General features: G+C 38.7%; 1 protein-coding gene across 5 annotated transcripts in view; it reads left to right on the forward strand.

The window, feature by feature from the left end:
- The window catches only part of ankrd6 (ankyrin repeat domain 6), a 36,491-nt gene that overhangs the window by 15,498 nt on the left and 699 nt on the right, over positions 1 to 20,294 (forward strand). For 2 of the 5 annotated variants that reach the window (XM_023347361.1, XM_023347360.1), the window contains 11 exons: positions 1,049 to 1,147; positions 2,988 to 3,086; positions 6,308 to 6,406; positions 7,593 to 7,691; positions 9,418 to 9,495; positions 12,423 to 12,527; positions 12,806 to 12,907; positions 13,006 to 13,155; positions 13,411 to 13,563; positions 16,617 to 16,730; positions 17,021 to 17,291. In XM_023347361.1, coding sequence (XP_023203129.1) covers positions 1,049 to 1,147; positions 2,988 to 3,086; positions 6,308 to 6,406; positions 7,593 to 7,691; positions 9,418 to 9,495; positions 12,423 to 12,527; positions 12,806 to 12,907; positions 13,006 to 13,155; positions 13,411 to 13,563; positions 16,617 to 16,730; positions 17,021 to 17,291 — 1,369 coding nt within the window. Of the gene's footprint in view, positions 1 to 1,048; positions 1,148 to 2,987; positions 3,087 to 6,307; positions 6,407 to 7,592; positions 7,692 to 9,417; positions 9,496 to 12,422; positions 12,528 to 12,805; positions 12,908 to 13,005; positions 13,156 to 13,410; positions 13,564 to 16,616; positions 16,731 to 17,020; positions 17,292 to 18,289; positions 18,729 to 20,294 lie in introns of those variants that run through there. The other 3 variants (XM_023347363.1, XM_014471393.2, XM_023347362.1) reach the window with 2 other exon arrangements.

The raw sequence follows: 20,294 nt of genomic DNA on the forward strand, positions 1-20,294 counted from the left end.
AATATTGTAGCTCTTTTTGTTTAATTATGGTGATAATTACACAGGATGCTGCCTAGCTGTAAGGCCCTCAAGTGTTTTGACAGATGTCTGACCTTTCTAGAGTTCTCATAACCAAAATTTAAAGGGTCATTTAACTTCTAGATCAGTGGTTCTTAACCTGGGTTTGATTGAACCCCAGGGGTTCGATGAGTCTGTCTCAGGGGTTCGGCGGAGCCGCTGCCGCAGAGGTAAAGACACACTTGTGTAAAGTCGTGATGACACGCCCCGCTTGGCCATCACTGGCTGCAGAGGATCATGTTACGTTGCTCAGCCAATCAGTGCTGTGGGGAATTTAGTGCACGCAGTATCAGCGGCTGTCGTAGTTGTACGTCGCGTGGTTTCTTTCTTAATATTTTAATCCATACTAAATATGTCGAGCAAAAAAGAAGAAAATGAACAGACTTTGCTCTTAAGATGCAGTTGCCAAGGTGAAGCCACGCCTCTCTGAACTGGTCTCCCAAAGACAACAGCAGAAGTCACACTGATTTACAGGTATGTCATTTGTGCAATACTTTATTCTGGCCCCAAAAAAGTATTTTGTGGATTCAAAATGACAAAAAACTAATTAAATTAAAAATAAAAAAAATTAAGTTATTAAAAAAATTGTAATTCTTTGAAAAAATCCAAATTTATTTTTAATTAGTAAAATAGTAAAAAAATATTTTGGGGGCTGAAATTCTTTTATGGGGCCGAAATATTTTTTGGGGGCCAGAATGAAGTAATACTGTAACTTGCTGTGAGTTCATGGTTTTGTTCTTTGAGCAAAGGTGACGTTCATGCACAGCTCATTTTGTGCACCAGCAAAAAAACATATACCTATGTCTTGAATTTGGAAAAAAAAATTATTTTATTTATCACTAAAGAAGGGTTCGGTGAATACGCATATGAACCTGATGGGTTCGGTACCTCATAAAAGGTTTAGAACCACTGTTCTAGATTCTAAAAAGATGACTTCCTGTGTGAGATGGGGGTTGAAATGAAATGTTCTTTTTGTGTTCCACACTGTCAGGATGGGAACACTGCTCTTCACGAGGTTTCCTGGCATGGATTCAGTCAGTGTGTGAAACTGCTGGTGAAGGCTGGAGCCAACGTTCACGGCAAAAATAAGGTATGTTGGGGCGTGCTGTGGTGGCGCAGGGGGTTAGCACGCCTCACGTTTGGAGGCCTTAGTCCTCGACGCGGACGTCGCGGGTTCGACTCCCGGTCCCGATGACGTTTAGGAGGGTGAGGAGAGGGGATCTTCCCTCCTTCTTGTCTGCCTACTGTACAAAAAAAATACGAGCCACTAGCGCCGCAAAAACTCTTTGGAGAAAAAAAATAAATAAATAAGGTATGTTATATTAGAGCATGTGAGGGCAATATAGCAGGGTTGCCCAGGTCCAGTCATCAAGATCTACCACCCTTTTACAACTTAACATGCAACCTAGTTCCAGTTAGACTGAGTCAGAAGTCTGACTTCCCTCACTAGCAGTAACTGAGCTCTGCAGAGGCTTGCTAATAGCCATTCATTTGATCATTTGATCTGTAACATATAAGAAAAGTAACAGATCATAGCAGATGATCTGTAACATCTGCTATGATTCAGGTGTGTTGGAGAAGTAATGTGTCTAAAAGTTGCATGGTGTTAGCTCTGGAGGACTGGATGTGGAAACACCTATGAGAGAGATGAAGGACCTGGTCAGATTACATGTACATGAGTTTGATCTGACATTTCTTTGACTTAATGAGTCTTTTATTCTGCTTTTGCACACTGCAATAAATGTTTAATGATTCTAGTACTTATAAGCTGAAACAAAAACAGCTACATGTCATCTCAGAAAGTAGAGTAGTCATTTTATAGATTACACATAGAGCAAAAATAGCTCTTATATTTTGCAATTTTACTCATTATGGCATATAATGTCTCAGAAAATCATATCTCAGACCAGACTAATCAAATTGGATGTTTTAAGCACCAAAGTCAGGCTACTGAATAGTATGTTCATTTCTATACACACCGTGGCATGGAGGGAATCAGTCTGTGGCTCTACATAGAAAATAACATTGCCAGATCTGTCATTCAACGTGAGGTGTTTTTATTTGATGTTAAATAAATATTGATGTCATATGTTTATACATTTGGGTTATATGTGCTTGTAATTCATTGAATTTCGGGTCAATTTTTTCATATAAAGCCTAGTTTCTTTCTTTTGTAATTTCTATTCCCATTCACATGCACATTCACATGGTGACTACAGGATAGTAGCCTCAGCTGCCCCACAGGCCAGGCTGTCATGCATGGCGCCTCCACACCTATGTGTTTTGTCTAGAAGAGAGACATGGAGGAGAACCTGAAGTTATTGTCAGCAGTAGCTGATTTCTCCCTCCATGAAGGTATCACAGCTGTTACAGCTTTCTGTTGAACTTTAACAGCTGTCAGTTGTAGCTTCTATGAAAGAGTCAGAATTATTGCTGGAATAAAAGCAAACATTGGAGCGTAGTAGGATTATGTAACAGAGTAAGGAAAGTAGTCAGAACATGAAGAACCAAACAATTTGTTGTTTACGTCCGGTTACTTGAAATCTCTTTTCTGATTCAAAGGATTATTTTAGTAAAAATCAATATTTCACTGCTGTCTAATCGGTACTTCATGCCCGCATCCTGAATGTGTAGACATGTTGTTTATCAAACAGATTAATTTATACAGAAATGTATAAGGATTAAATGTGAGAGCCTGACAAATAAATATGCATGTATTAAATCAGAAGGAATATCTGAGCGAACTAGAGCCCATTTCAGCACAGAAGCTGTCTGAGGTGACAAACTGCTGCACAAATATGGCCTGCTTCCTATTTTTTCCTTTTTCTTTTTTTTCTTCTACAGTAAGATCACAAAAATCCAAAAATGGTGTCTATGATGGATAAAAATAAAAGTCAGCATTAGCATATTCTGTGTTTGACTGTTTTCAGGCTGGGAACACAGCTCTCCACCTGGCCTGTCAGAACGGTCACACCCAGAGCTCCAAGGTTCTGCTGCTCGGTGGATCCCGACCTGACAGCCAAAACCATGTAGGTTTTCACCATGCTTCAGGGACAAGCATGTTTCACTGCCAATATTTCGGAAATGAATGTAGAAACATTGTTTTGTTTTTTTTCCCAGTATTTTTTGGCTCCACATGGATCGCCACACCCAGCTTACAACCCAGTGTTAACATTTTGAGGCAGTACCTACAACTGGAAACTGCTTCAACATGTTAACCAGGAATCATTCTAACTTTGAGCATTTGTCATGTGGATCTCTAAGAGTTCCAACCCCTTTGAAGCATCCAGTTCTTTAATGGAAGCTAGAGTTTGTTAGGTCTTAGTTGATGACACACCAAGGCTTTGTGAAACAGATGTTTGTTTATTGATCTCATGCCTTTGAAATGCAGTCTGACATCTGGTTCTGTGCTGGACTATTTCCATGTCTCCATCATCTCTTAATTGTGCTGCTCAATTATGGTAAAAAACCCCCCAAAAAAACATAATTCTGTGTTTTGGTCAATGTTAAAATCACCCATTTCTAACACAGTAACTCGCTGAGTTTAGAAACCAACTCAGTGAGTTACTGTTGCTGTTAAAGAACAAAATGCAAACTAGCTTGTGTAGCTTCTTGTGGAAGAATCCGTTTAATAAAAAAATTCTAATTGCATAGTTTTTGTGATCATTTAAAGCCTAAAATGGAAAATAAAAAAAATGCAAGACAAATTGCAAACCCCTACTCTTTGTTATAAGAATATGTGGCACATTTTTTTCATAAGCAGGAAAGAGAACGAATTTGTTGTTGCACAATAAACTAAATGCCAGAAGAGCTTGTTATTGTCTTAGCAGCAGATGGCCACAGCTGCACCAAGAGCTCACAGTTTGAAGCTTCACTCGTGTGTAAACTCTCAGAGCAGCTTTTATCAGTGTTGACATCTTTCTGCTTTTGGTTCCTAGCAAACATACAGTGGACCCCAACTAATGAGCCTCCTGTCCACATGTTCTTCTTCAAAATGTTCTTGGTTCCATCATTACAGCAGGTTATCCAGGTCCTGATGTAGGAATGCAGCCCCACACCATCATGCTACCACCACCATGTCTGGCTGTTAGAATGATCTTTGTAAAAATGTATCTTTTTTTTTTTTTACGAAGATCCACTTTTGTCTTGTCAGTTTTTACAATAATTTCCCAAAAGTCTCCTGGATCATAAAGCTATATTATCTTTGCAGAAATGTAGAGACATCTTCTCCTTTGTGTGATGTTTGAGTGAAGGCATGTGGAGCAGCTAAGATCAGCTAATGCTAATGCATAATAGACTGCTTTCAGTCTATTATGTAACACTGCCATGTGGGCTTTTTGTATGCAAAGTGGGTCACTCTGAGCTGGTCATTTAGGTCCAATTTTAATGCTGAATATGGTTTTAATTAAAGCAGCATCTGAATCAGCCAGGATGGAGACTAATACCACATGTGAACAGGATCAAACACATCAAACCTTATTGAGAAATGTTTCTGTGGATATATTTACATTTGATAAAAATGTATAGTACAATTTTGAAAAAAACCGTTATGGGTTTCATTTCATTATGAAATAAAACCCATGCATTAACAGTATAAAGGAGAAAATAAATGATCCAGTTATTGTTTGGACTCCATACAAATGAGTATTGTGGAAAGATTCCATTTAGTTGTTTAATTCCCACAGGCCTGTAGGAAACGGCATCAGCACTTTTCAGCTTATCAGTAGCATGAGAGGATGCAGGTGGCCTTGCTGAACAGAATGCTGCAAACCACTAAGCATGCCATTCCACTCCTTTAACTTTGGCTCAACACAACGTAGTTTTACCACAGGTTTATCTGAAGTAGGTCCAAGAGATTTATGCACACATAGTCCAAATTAAATGTGTTTGTGCAATGTGGTCTAATCACATTTAGGTACTGAAGTAAGAATAGTTTTGAGTCTTACACTATAAGTAATGAAAGCTGTGACAGTGCTCTATGGTAGTTTCTCTTTAGATGCAGCAGTGAGTGTCAGCCTCAGCTCGTGTTGGGTCTGGACAGAGAGCAGGTTTCTCTTGACCTTTCAAATATGAGTCGTTCTGGCTGCAATGGAGTTAAAATCATATCACATTATCTTATGGTCCTTTTGTGTTAACGATTAAAATGGTAACTGTATGACTGTGACTGCATGTGATCATCATTGGGTGTTTAATGAACCAAAACAAATTCCCACTGCAGCGAAAATAGTCCCAGACATAGATCTTAGAAAACCTGTTTGTTGAGCTGAAGAAAGGATTACATAAGAGAGAGCAATGTAAATGCAAAAATCAGTTTTCAAATAATAATTCATTTTTAAAGGAAAAGTTATCCCCTAAACCTTCGCTTGGATAGCCAAGCGAAGGACAACCATCAACCGATGTAATACAATGCCTGGTCATGAGTTCTTCATATGATTGTGCAGGAATTTTGCGTCTTATTGGCGTGTTGTGTGTGTGTGGGAGGGACGAGTTGGAGGCGTGGGGTTGAGGGAAGGGTTTTGGAGGCAAGTGGTGTTTTAAGTATTGATCAACCTTTTATGCTGAAACAAATCAAGATGCAGCAGGATCTGGTTGGTTTGAGTCGTTCTTTTCATAATGAATGAATGAATTCATTGCAAATGGATAATCTGAAATAATTTGAAAACTGTTGTATGTGTTTAGGTAAGTTTTATCTGATACTTATATTTGTTTGATGTTCAAAAACATTTCAGTGTGACAAAAAATAAAATAGCAGAAATCTTAAAGGGGCAAACTTTTTTCACAACTGTTTGTATGATATTACATACGAGGGGTTTAATGGTACAAGCTGAACATTTCTGATAGAAGTACGAACATGAAGGGAATGAATACAGCGTTGTTTTACAGTATATCTGGAAACATGCACAATATTTATGTGCTGAACAAAGTACATAAATGAAACGTTGTGTAGTGCATTAATCACACCAGCCCAGGACCTCCACATCCTAATGTTCATCTCCAGGATCGATGGAAAATATTTTGGATCTTTGAGTTCAGCTCATTAAAAATGGGAGCAAAACCAAAGTGTTGCATTTCTATTTTTGTTTGGTTTATTTGGGAATATTATGGTTTCTTGAGCACCTGCAGTGAAAAAAAGTGTTTTAAAAAATGTAAAAATAAAAAAAAATGTTTAGAGTATTTTAATAAGTTCTGTTGGTAATGTCCCTCCTATTTTACACATATCTGAGTTCATGAACTTGTATTTTGTCCCCAGGCAGGCGACACCTGTCTGCATGTGGCAGCTCGGTATAATCACGTGGCTATGCTGCGCATCCTGCTGGGAGCCTTTTGTTCAGTATCAGAGAAGAACATGGTGAGTCAGTTCACTAAAACTAGGGAAAATTTCTAAACTTTTTCTGTTTTTTGGGAAAAAACATGTGATACCTGCTAATGGCATAAGTGGCCAGAATCCCACCTACTCTGTTTTTAACCATATTATTTTGATCGATAAATCAGGAAAATTACAAATCTTTTAAAACATAAATCAAGGTCAGGTGTGCCTCTTAAATTTTATCTGCAAAATACTGTAAGTCATTTAGTTTCTGTTAATATTACATAAATCTAAACTATTAAAAACAAAACTAGTCCAAAACAAAGAAAGTTAAGGCTTTCTAGAGGCCTGTATTCTTTCGCAGGAAGATGGACAGACCCAGGAATCAGACGTGTGTATGTGGGACACTTGCTCTACCGCTGAGCCACCCATGTTTCCTCAGAGTTGTTGTAGATCCTGGTGTCAGGAAGGATCTCCTGCAGCAGTCAGTATTGCAGCAGCTCTGAAGAAGCATCTGGCTTAAAACATTCTGTTGTTCCATAACAGACTCATGTAGATGATGATCTGTGTTTGTACGTACCCATCATTGGACAAAGAAGGTTTTTCAGAGCGTTGCCAGAATAGAAGCAGGTGTCCTCAGCAGCTCTTTCAGCTTCTTTAAGTCACTGGTTCACCAGCAGATTATGGCACATAAGATTACACTTACACCTGCTGCAATAAGCAATTAATTAATTAATCACATGATAAATTAAAATGAGTTTGATCATTTCTATTCTGATGATCATTTTTACCTATTTTATTTATGGTTTAGATTGTGTGTAGTTTTTATTTCTGTTTTATTTATTTATTTTGTTTGTTTAAAATATTTTCCAGCAAGAAAATTGGTGTTAATTATCATTAATTATATTAATTATCATTTATAAAATGACTGTTTATTGGTCTTTGAAGGAACGACTTGCATTACTTTGCCATTATCAGTATATTGCTTGAGAATGGTCTCAAAACGACAATACTATGATTTATCGCAATAATTACTGGGACAATTTATCGTCCAGCAAAATTGGTCACTGTGACAGGCCAGTTGCATTCTCCATGAAACATAAGATACATAAGGTGTGTTGTTCCTAAACCAAATCTGCACACTCAGAGCCTACCTGTCAAATGTCTAACCTAACCCTGAATCCCAACAACTTTATAACTTTAACTTAATCTGTTGTTTGTCCTGCAGGTTGGAGACACACCACTCCATGTGGCAGCTGCCCTGAACCACAAGAAGACTGTTCGTGTGTTACTGGAGGCTGGAGCAGACAGTCATATTCAAAACAATGTGGGTTCTTTTTACTGATTATCTACTGATTCCACTACTTTTACACCGCAAAGTAGTGGAACCTGTTTCTACTGTAATGGGCATTAAAATAAAACTTAAACAGTAATGAACAAAAGCCATCTAGTTGGTTCTGTCTCTTTAAATACTGCAAAAATAAATACCCTCTCCAATAAATAAATATTCAACATAACCAAACACTTACTTCATGAGAATCTGTCTCAAGATCTTTTCTCAAAATGCTTCACCTAAGCATTTTGAACTACATTCACTTTACCAACAGACTAGTTGATATTTGCTTTTTAATTTTTTACAATGTGAGGTCTTGGAAAAAGTGAAATGAGTCTTATCAGATATATTATTTGAGTCTGCATTCTGGCAGGCAGATTTCAGTGAAACTGTCAAATTGATTTCATTGTTACTGTTGATGTTATTTGACAAAACACAGAACTTTGACAGACAAAATAGTTGCTCATATCGATAACAACTTTTGTGCTGCTCGGTCAGCTATACGCATCTTTATCAGATGAGGAACTGATTCATTCTAGAGGTAAAATCTAGAGGTAAAGCCTCCCCGTTCCTTCACTAATAGAAGTCACAACGATGTAAAAATAGACTATGTTCATTAAACACAACTGGTTTGGTGCTCTTGCTGTATCTATTAGAATCATTTTTTAAAATGATCAAGGAATCTGTAATTCTTTGAGCAATCAGTTCCTTATAACTGCATGTATATTGCTATTAAGTAGCAAGAAAAATAGACATGCAGGTAAAATACAGTATGTATTTAATGGTTAGAATATGAGGCTTCAGTTTACAATTTAAACTGAGCAATAAGGCTCAGTTATGAGAAAAGCTAAACTACATAAAATAATATGTTAATCAACCCAACTTACAAACTTCTCAAAATTAATCAAAAGTAAACTTAATTTACAGAAAAATATATCTTTTATATATATATCAGATTCCAGTTTTTTTTAAACCAATGCAAGAAACACTTTAATAAAGAAAAAAAATTGAGAGCTAAAAGATTTACAATAATTTTAATTTTCACATTATTATAGGAATAAAATGGGGCTGGAGTCTCAGGTGAAGCTTTGATGACTAATTGGGTGTTGACCTGAGGCTAACAGGAACTTTGATTCACAGACAGAACACGTATCATTTATCATGATATCATTTAACAGCTCTTTTTCTTTCTTTCTTTCCTTCTGCCGTCAGGTTGTTGCCAGGTTTTTCGATCAGTCATAATAATTCCCTCCTGACTGACAGGACTGCTACATTAACTGACGCATTGAATCATTTATTGAATAAATCTCAATGGCTGGATTATTTATCAGCCTTCAGACTTCTACATTTAACAAAATGAGACCACTGATCTTACTGAAACCTTTTCACTTATCCTGTCAGACATTCTGGTAAACAGCTTGAGATGATCAACCTGGTGAGGTCAAAATGTCCTGTTTAGAAATAAGAACTGGCTTTGACTAAACATGGTTCTCTGTTTGAAGTGATATTTAGATGAGTTAAATTTCACATCTGTCTGCTACCTGCATAAAAAAGTTTTTGTTCTTTTTCATAAAGTACTTTAAATCTGGCAAACAAGCCTCATTAGAACATACAGTATATTCTAAATGACTGAATATGACTGTAAAGAGAACATCATTTAATGTTGCCAGGTACCAGAGCTGCACTCAGCTTCTCTGCTTTGCTGTGTCTGTGTCTTCAGGCAGGTCAGACTGCTTTGGACCAGGCCAGAGATCACAACAACCCAGAGGTGGCTCTGCTTCTAACCAAGGCTCCCCAGGTACAAAGCTCTGATGAGTAACAAAACAATAAACACAACCATGCTCAAGCAAAATGGACATTTTTAATCTCTTGCTTTAGCCCTCAGAAGAAAGTATTCAATTAGGCAGACATTCAAGTACATATAAGGTCTGATCTATTTGAGGATTTTAATTTTAAACACACTACAAGTCCAATGTTTAGAACGGATCCTACTTTTAGTGGTATTTTCTGCATTAAAGTTAACATGATATATTATTATCTTTTAGTATATGTTTATTAGAATCATCAGCTACTTTATTATTTCTTGCTTAAATGTGTCACCTCCTCTAGCTTTAAGGACTCTACAATCAGACACATGCTATGTTACAGACGCATTCCAAATTGTATTAAATTAATCTCTACTCAAGAATATTCCATCTTGAGTTTATCTACCCAATGGTTAGATAAACAATGGGATATTGTTATAATATCTCATTTATATCCCACTATAGGATATAACAACAGGAATTTTTTTGAGCATTTTGTAAATTTATTAAAAATAGAAAACTAAGAAACCATACGTACATAAATACAGCCTTTGCTTAACACTTTGTTGTTTCTTTTTTGGCAACAATACAGAACCTCAGCAGCAGTTTTGAATATAAAGTCACCTGGCTTCAGGCAGTTTGGCCCGTTGTTCTCCAGCTCCATCAGGTTGGAAGGAGACGTCTGTCAGACATTTTCAGATCTGAATCAGATTCAAGTCAGGACGTTCACAGAGTGGTTCTAAGTCTTTGGCTCATTCTTCTGCCTTAATAATTTTATCACATGGAAACTGCATTTGTCTTAACCCTAAAAATAAATCCTACTTTTCTTTAGTTGGATTTCTTCAGCAATGTTATTGCAATATTGTTGTACATTTAAATAGAGGAATGTGGTGCATATTTATAATATCTGATCATTCACTAAACACATCCCAAAATCAATAATCCTGCTGGTTTTCAAGCAAGGCATGTTTAACAGGAAGCTGATCGCTTCCAGACCTGCTGTGTAAATAATCAGACATTTCTACCAACAGCCTCAGCGGCAATTTATATAATACTCAAATACCCATTAGAGGCGGAGATTTGGAATTAAACATGACTTTTATTCCACAGACATTAGTGGGCCTGGTGAAATGCATTGTGGTATGGTGGCATGTCTGTCTGGTTTGAACAGATCCTCAGGTCACCAGAAGGATAATCCTATGCACTTAACAGGACAAAGCATCATTCTATTTCTGTTTTCTAATTTCTGTTGTTTATTAGACATGTTGTCAGAGAGCTCCTCTATGTTCCCACCCTGTAAAAAACTAACTATGAACACTGTAGTTCATAGTACAGTGGAATATAATTTGCAAGTGAGTTTGCACAAACAAAATGCACATCATCAATTAATGGTTAGATAAAACTTAAAACACAGAGTTAAGAATACAGTGAACATTGAATTGGTTTGACCAAAGAGGCAGTATTCCTGCCTGCGATGTTTGGTTGTCCAGTGTGATGGTTTGAGGGAGGACAGAGTTTGGCTGGTTGCTATAGCAACAGAGTTATGGGAGTATGCTTGCCCTGTTTGGGTTATCCAAGATGGTTCTACACTGAACTTTACTTTCACCTGATTCAAATTCTGCTAAAAAATTCTATTAAGCAAATTTTGCTATTCAATTATTAATGTATTAATCCAAAGCGAATCACCAAATCAGCCATAAACTGTTAGTTTTAGGCTGAGCAGAAAGAGGTGACCTTTTCGCATGTTGATGGTTTTTAGCTGCAGGATGCGTCCTTTGCTGCAAATGATTTGCTGCGTTCACTAAAGGAATGCTGTATTACATTTCTGACAATAACATTTTCTTATTTAAGGGAGGAATTGAAATATCTGTTTATTTGCAAGGGCTGCACAGTGGTGCCATTGGTAGAGCTGTTGCCTTGCAGCAAGAAGGTCTTGGGTTCGATTCCCGGCCTGGTGTCTTCCTGCATGGAGTTTGCATGTTTGCATGTGTGTGTTCTCTCCGGGTTCTCCAGCTTCCTCCCACAGTCCAAAAACATGACTGTTAGGTTTATTGGTCTCTCTAAATTCTCCCTAGGTGTGTGTGTGTGTGCATAGTTGTTTGTCCTGTCTGACTCTGTGTTGCCCTGCGACAGACTGGCGACCTGTCCAAGGTGACCCCACCTCTCACCCAGAACGTTAGCTGGAGATAGACACCAGCAACCCTTCTGACCCCTCTAAGGGACAAGGGTGTTAGAAAATGGATGGATGTTTATTTGCATCTTTTAACATATTTATAATGTATAAAAAAGTGGCTAAATGAAAAATATGCAGAATGTCCCAAATTATTTTAACCCAATTGATCGTCAGAATGACTGATTACTGAAGTAATGGTTCGTTGCAGTCCTGGTGCTCAGGCTACAACCTGCTGGTGAAAGAGCACCAACATGGCGCAGCAGACAGGAAGATCTGATCTCTATCAGGAAGCATCTACTCCTCCAGTCTGGTCCTGATGTGGACGCCCTGGCAATTGTAGTCCTTCCTGTCCTCCACTGACTGATAAGTTAAATGGTGAAGAGCACAGAGAATATGTATCTGGTGTGTTTACATAAGTTACATTTTCAAATTAACTTGGTTGCCTCCAACATTCAGATCTAGAAGTGATCTCCTGTTTGAAGTACATAGAGGTGTCCCAATGCTGCAGGACGTGGCAGACCTTAGACGTCCTCCTGTGATGTGATTTAATTCAGTTTTTGCTCTCACATATGTTGTGACAGGTCTCACACACACTGTCCTTGAGTGTTAGACTAACCATTGTCTAACGCTGTACTATCTTAATCATGTCTTGTAAAAATAGTTAAATAAAAATAGTACTTTTAATATAAATTGGAGCTGTGTGTGTGTATTGTTGTGTGATGTGACCTGTGTGTGTGTCGTGTGCAGGTACAGAGCTTCATGCGCGGCAGGACTGTGAGAAAGAGAAGAGAGAAGCTGAAAGCAGAACGCCGAGCGCGGTCGGTGCCCAGAGATGAGATGCTGAGCTGTAATGTAAGTAAATCAGGAGGACCATGTTAAAGTCCATGTCGGATTCCAGAGTTTACCTTTAAAATAGGTGATGGTAAAAGAAAATCAAATCTGTTTCTTTAAAAAAGATTTGATGTTTCATTTTGTTTCCGTCTCTCTGATTCACATCGCTGCTGAACTGAATCACAAAGAACTGAAGTGAATTCATCTGTAATCCCCAAAACATGAGTCGAGTCAAAGTTTCTTTTTTTCGGCTTCACATTTGAAAACTTAATGATTATTCCTTGAACTGTGTTTTGCAGGACAGTGCGTCTGCTGCAGACGGCACCCAGAGCAGCGACCCAGCAGCTCCACTGGCAGAGGCAAACAGCAGACGAGAGAAGGCCAGGAAGCAGAAAGAAAAGGTGAAACGGACGAAGCTATGGTTACTGAAGGCATGGAAGAGTTGTTGCTGTGGAAGTGCAGGAAAACACAATAACTAGTGGGATCATTGTTTTGGCAGCCATCTTTGTCCGAACCTCTGCGCCGCAGAGAGATCGGGAGGAAAAACAAAACACATGGAGCCTCCCCTTATGGATCCATTCCACCTCACAACTATAAAGCTTATCAGCTCTACACACTCTACAGGGGCAAGGATGGCAAAATCATGCAAGTAAGTACACAAGGTCTCCACTGGTCAGCGTCATTCTGAGTTCTATTAACACTTAATGGGCTGATAAGTGCTCAGAAATGAGTGTTAAAAATATTAGATTTTATCCTACGGCCTTTTCTAGATTGTCCAAGATACCAGCACAGCAAATCCTAAATCAATTATCATCCTGCATGCTAGCTCACACTGCTAGCATTTAAAGAGCAGGTCTGCTGGATGCCAGTGAGTGTGTGTGTGTGTGTGTGTGTCATGCTGCAGGCTCCATTGAATGGCTGCCGCTGTGACCCACTGCTCAGTAAACTGGAGAACCAGCTGGAGGCCACCAAGGAGGAGATGAAGACAGAGATCCACGCCATGGAAGACCTGGTCAACAAAAAGATGGGTCAGCTGGACCGCAAGAGCAAACACCAGGTAGACTCTGCTGCTCTCTCAACTCAGTGACACCAACATTCTCACAAGCTCAACGTTATAATTACTGAGTGTAAACAATATCATCTAGACTAAAAGTTAAATGAATGGACTGCACAAAAAAATGTTGCTGAACATATTTTGTAAGTATTTTCCAGCTCTGACCTGATCTGAGCAGCTCTGATACAAAACGCTTACTGAACTGAACCATCGTCTCTGGATGATGCAGAATTAAATCCAGCTGCCATCATCTCCATGAAACGTCTGTTTGAATCCCATTTTCTCCTGTATTTGACATTCTCTATGCTGATACTGCTTTAGAATGAACAGACTAATTAGGAGACTGTTAAAACCTTTTCTTCATTTGATCACACCGTCGTCTTAGTCAGCCTTCCCTCGGCTCTGCAGTGTTTCCCCACCATATGCAGGTACACAAACAGAAGACTCATAATATACCTCCAATTCTCTTGATTAATGAATATGTATGTGAGGAATATTAAGGCATCTGGTTTGTCAGCTTAGTGCTCACCTCTGCTGATCCTGGTTGTGAGCAGGAAAGATTGTTTCCTGGGAACCACAAATAATTTATTGATTCTAGGAGGAGAGGAAGAGATAAGAGAGTGTGGGAATTTATTTATTCATAATAAGATTATATCCTTTATTATTTTACATGTGGAATGAGTTATTAATGTTGGTGAAAATTGTAAGTGATTTTATGAGCATCTTTTAAAATTCTACTTTAGGTCTACTGTCTTATTTCAACAAAGTACACCTTATGTTGATCATAATATTGTTTTATTAGCACATAATTCAGTATGAAGCAGGAGAAGTGATTGAGCAGCTTAGATCTGGATTTCCTTCTGACCGTTGGGTCTGAGCCGTCCTTGTCCTGGACCCAGCCAGGGTTCGGTTCAGGCTTTAAGGCAGGAATTTTTAAGGCCACTCAGTGGACAGTCAGTCATAAATAATGTGTAAAAGGCTTTCAAATAAATGTGTCTTTTATGTCAGTAGCTTAGTCTCACACTGAAAAGTTCCGAAAAAAATTCTGGGTTAAGTAACAAGTTACATTAGAACAAATTAGTTGTGTGTTTAATTCACCGTGTGAGACGTGGTTTGTGTTTGTTTCCATGCTGCTGCCTTGTGTTCCTCTCGGCTGCAGGTCACTTTAGGAGATTCTCGTCATATTCCAGGTTAGAGGAGTCTCTGGACATTAGCAGCTGTTTTTGTGTTTTAGTTAAAAATAAATGACATGTTTCATGTGGAGTCAGGACAGACAGTGATGTCTTTTCTGCATACTTTCCTCCACCCTGGCTGGGTGGAGGAAAGTATGTCAGCGGTGCAGGAACAGTTGAGCTGAGCATACAGAGGGAGGGATCACTGCATGTCCCTCTCTTCTGCTCAGGTACTGGTTTTCTGTAGGAAACGACTCTGAGGACTGGAAGGATGATGGAGGTTGGGTTATACTGTAGTTCCTTAACAAGCTAATGTCAGAGTCTCATTCAGACATCTTGGTATTTTAAAGAACTCCAAAGATCAGATACTTGAAAATTGGCCCACAGCATCACAGATCCTCCACCATGCATAACATGAGACTTTACTTGTTACTAAAAATCTCAACCTTAGTCTGTTTTATCAGACTGTTATGTTCCAGTTAAGGACCCGTTTACAAAGCCTGGTCTCCAACTGATAGGTTAGCATTCATAATGGTTGCTATGGAGACTGGGTGCCCCCAAGAGGCCAGTCTTTGCTGTAGTTCTGTCATAGTGAGTGTAAGAGCTATTTTACCTTCATTAACACTGAGTGTGTTTATGTCTGTGTGTGTTGAAATATCCTCATATCTATAGTCAGAGAAATACATAAAAGTTTAAAACAGCTGTGACAAACCAAGCTGAACATGGAGTTATATTTATCTTGCCACCACACACACACACACACACACGCACACGCACACGCACACGCACACACACACGCACACACACACACACACACGCACACACACACACACCTCTGACTTCAGCTGCTTGTTGTCCTCTTGTGTTTTGTCTTTAGAAGACAGACTAAGAGAAACAGGCCTCTGTGTTATGCATATTTATACCTCATATATGAAACTTTAAAATGGCTGAATACTTAAAAGGGAAAGTAAGAAGTATATCAAAAAAGTAAATTATGAATTCAAAATGCTTGCTATCTTTATTTAATATGATGTGTTGGAGTTGATGTTAACAGCAGAATACTGTTTAAAAACAAATATATGTTATTTTCCCCAGTGAATATGTAGTGTGAGATGCTGCTGCAGTAAGAACTACATTTGCTTAGTGTTTAGAACATATTTAATGGAGGAGGTGGTGTTTCATTTGACTTGGTCATGTGATGCAGTGCAGGATTGTGGGATTCAGAGAATCATTGTTTCTTAATAGTGACAATAGGATAGAGACATGTATAATTTATAAAAATTGGTTATCAGCCCTAACAACAACAATAAGATCTGATATCTATCAGTAGAAATTTCATGTCAGTTCCCCCTAATAATTACATTGAAATGTGGATTCAGTGAAAATGGAAATCTGTTTTGAGTGCAATCAATCAATCAATCAATCAATCAATCAATCAATCAATCAATCAATCAATCAATCAATCAATCAATCAATCAATCCAGCCATCCATCCATCCATCCATCCATCCATCAATCAGTCAAATTTGATATGTATAGCACATTTCAGCAACAAGGCATTTCAAATTGTTTTACATCATAAAAACATAAAAATACAAAGTCATAGAACACAGTCAACAATTGAAACATCATATTTTGCTGTTGTTACACATCAGATTGTTGATTAATGTTTCATTTATAATGTTTCACAAGCAACTCTAAACATTTGGGTTTTTAGTCTAGATTTAAAGGAACTCAGTATTTCAGCTGTTTTTCAGTTTTCTGAAAGTTTGTTCTTCCAGAAACCAGTTCATAATCTCTTCTGGCTACGAACCCAGAGGAGAAGAGCTGGGTGTGGCAGAGCAGTAGTTGGTATCAGAATGCTGCTCCCTGTGCTGGTCCTCAGATCCGAGCTCTGGATAAGATGACAGTGGAAAGAGTTTCTGCAGAGAAGAGTGAGTGTGTGCAGAGGATGGAGCACTGGGCTCTGCAGGAGCGACTGGAAGCAGAGAAGAGACAGGTAACTAGACGCTGCTGGAATAAATCTCTATAACTGAAACATTACTGGACTTCCTACTTCCTGATGTAGAAGAAGAGAGGATGGCTCTCTTCTTCTACATCTTTACCTTTTTTAGCTAAAAATCTAACCTCAAACAAACTTGTAAACACAAAGTTTGATTTCTAGGAATCAAACTTTGAACACATGGATATTTAGTTGATCAACTTAAAGCTTTGTGCAAAGACAAACAAACGTGACGATGTAAAAGTTTCCTTTAAAGCTGGCCTGTGTGGTTCTGTGTGTTCTCTAAGCAGACGTCTCTGGCTACTGAGCTGAAGAGCTGGTGTCTGTCCAAACTACAGAACATGGAGGTCCGCTTCATGGGAGACTCTGGCACCAAGCTGCAGCGCTCCTCCTCTCTGGCTGATGATCTGTGTGAAGCTGATGGCGCCAGCAGCACCGTGCAGCCTGCTGAGCTGGGCTGCAGCTCCCCGCTCCCACAGCCCAGCTGGGCTGAAGCCAGTAAGGTGGAGGGCGGCTCGGCCAGCCACTACTTTGTGGTTCATGCGGAGAACTCTCCAGGTGATGGTTCGACTAGATCCACACAAGTAAACAGAACCAGCTCCAGACAGTTCAGTTAAAAGCAAATAATTCCCTGCAGTCAGAAAATGTAAAAAAAAATCTACAGGCTCTGATTACAGACTGCATATGAACACAGACTGCAGTAATCAGGACATTCACACTGTTTACAGCAGAGGTCTCTGACTGCAGTCCTCCAGGGCCGCAGGCCTGCAGCTGTTACATGTCTCTCTGCTTCAGCACACCTGGCTCCATTATTAGCTCATTAGCAGAGCCGTGTAGCTTTACTGCATGCTAATGATGCAGTTTAGCCTAGTGATGGTGAGATGAAGCTTCATAATGAACTGAGGCTTTGCATCCAATGAGCCGTTGGTGCTTCATTTGCTCTACTGAGACATCAAGTGGACAAAATATGTAAAATAGGCAACATGGAAACAACATGATGCATGAAGCCTTAAACTGAATTAACAAGTGATACTAATACATACATTCTGATTATAGTCTTAATCTGTTAATATAATAATATATATGGCTGGATCAAAAAAAAAAACTAGAAACAAATAGGACAGAGGATGTTGGTGTGAGTGTCATAAACCTTGGGAGCTTATTTATTTATTTATAACTTAAAGATAAAAACCTCTGTGCTCAGGTTCATCTCAGCAGATGAAGCACTTCATGTGCTTTGTGAGTGCAGCTGAGCCAGAAACACATCATCAGGTTTACATTAGTTGGGATTAAACATTTTCTCACCTTCCCATTATTCTAGTGCAGGGGTGCTCAAGTCCATCCTGCAACTTTTAGAAGCATCCTTACTCCAACAGACAGGGATCAGCTCTAAACAGGCCTGCTAAAGAGCCATTCATTTGATTCAGGTGTGTTGGAGCAGGGATGCATATGAAAGTTGTGGGATGGTATCTCTTGAGGACTGGACTTGAGCTCCCCTATTCTGATTCTCTGGTCCCAGATGTTCCTGTATGACTGTCTGCTGTCTCATCCTACAGTGACCTGGCTGAGCTTGGCCACAGTGTCGTTGCCTTTGTGCAGAGCTCTATGATGCCTCAGCACAGATGAGTTATATACATGTCATTCAGCTTCATTTGGACACGACACTTCATCTTTTAAAACATCAGAAATTAGGAGGATATTAGAACACAGGATCCACTGTGTTGTTTTTTTTTTTTTTACAAAAAGGAGTTCTCAAAAAGGAGAAACATACATTAACTTTTTTTAAATTTTATGCAGGATTTATGGCTGAAAAAAATATTGAAATCATGGTGTATGTGCATTTTCGGAACGCATTTACCCTGAACATATCACATCAAGAACCTTTTTTTATTTGGTAGCATAGCAAGCGTAGCATCCAAAGTTTGAACTAGAAAAGTTTAACAAGGTTTATCTACGGTGGCCGACAGGTGCAAATGCGCAGCAAAAGAGAAAACATGCAAACAAAAAAGAAGACACCCCCGAATGAAATGCAGCAAACAAAAAGTGTTGAAAACGGAAGTGCTCCAGACCACTAGGGGGAGTCAAAGAAAATAGTATTCATTTCTATGGGACCAGATGCAAGATTCTTCTTCTTCTTCTTCTTGGTATTTATATGCTAACTTACAGTAGCATTACCGCCACTTATCAGTATGGAGTGTGGTTCGAGATGGTCTATAAACTTTCACTTTCTACCTTTTCCCTCCATTAACTCCTGATTAAACATACCCCCACACATACACACCTGCTTATATTATCCAACTTGCTTATAACTTTATATACCCCTCTTTGATATTCTTTACACATTCACACCCAACTTGCTCTACTCATATCCTATGAAATAGCTTTGTTTTTTTAAGATACCGAATAATTATTTGAATATGTCTACTCCCGAAATCTCTCCTCAAAAATTCTATTAAATTAAACCTTTCTTTAATACCTACACACTCTCTCAGCATGCATCTTCTCTCTTCTTCATACTTACAACACTCTAAAATAACATGCTCTATTGTTTCAGACTTCTCACAATAATCACACTTTCCAGATGCAAGATTCAGAGAGATACCTTTACTTTCTTTCAAATTTCTTTCTCTGAATCTTGCATCCGGTCCCATAGAAATGAATACTATTTTCTTTGACTCCCCCTAGTGGTCTGGAGCACTTCCGTTTTCAACACTTTTTGTTTGCTGCATTTCATTCGGGGGTGTTTGCGACTCTCTTTTTGTTTGCTGCATTTCATTCGGGGGTGTCTTCTTTTTTGTTTGCATGTTTTCTCTTTTGCTGCGCATTTGCACCTGTCGGCCACCGTATTTATCAGTTAAAACTGATATGCAGACAAAGTCTAATATCTAAGAGTAATCACACGATGTTCAAAATAAAAGACAAAATTTCAAATATTGAATATTTGAAATTTGGATGAATGATGGATGAATAAGTGTTTATTTTATTCAGACATCAACCAAGTGATGGAAATGAATAAGGCACAGAAGTGATGATTTATTATTACTCTGTGTGAACCTCAGAACAGGGTCCACCACAAAAAAGGTGCACAAATGAATTGCAAATGCAAGAAAATCCTGAAATAAGAAAATGTTATTTTACCATTTACTTTGATTCACAAGCAAACTGAAGAGCCAGTTCCTGAATCAGTCACATGGTTTAGTCTGAATACGAGGCTTCAAACGTCACAGCGGCTCCATAACACAAACCTGGATGTGCGCTTCATAGAACTCCTGGATCACTCGACACGCTTTGACGCCTCGGCACAGAAGACACATCACTAGGTTAGACCTCTGATTCAAATGTAGGAAGAAGGTCTCAAGATCTGCAGTTTGACACCACTGCACTGCTTACAGTCTTACATAACGAAATTCTATTAAAATGAATTGAAGTCATTCCAAACAGAACCATGACTAAAAATAAACTACACACTGAACTGGGACTTTGTTGAACTTTAGGCCCCTAAAACCTACAATGCACTGATGAATTTACACCAATAAAGGTTACTAAAACTAGATGAAAACA

The sequence above is a fragment of the Xiphophorus maculatus genome, chromosome 15 (genome assembly GCF_002775205.1).
Source record: "Xiphophorus maculatus strain JP 163 A chromosome 15, X_maculatus-5.0-male, whole genome shotgun sequence".
Lineage (NCBI taxonomy): Eukaryota > Metazoa > Chordata > Actinopteri > Cyprinodontiformes > Poeciliidae > Xiphophorus > Xiphophorus maculatus.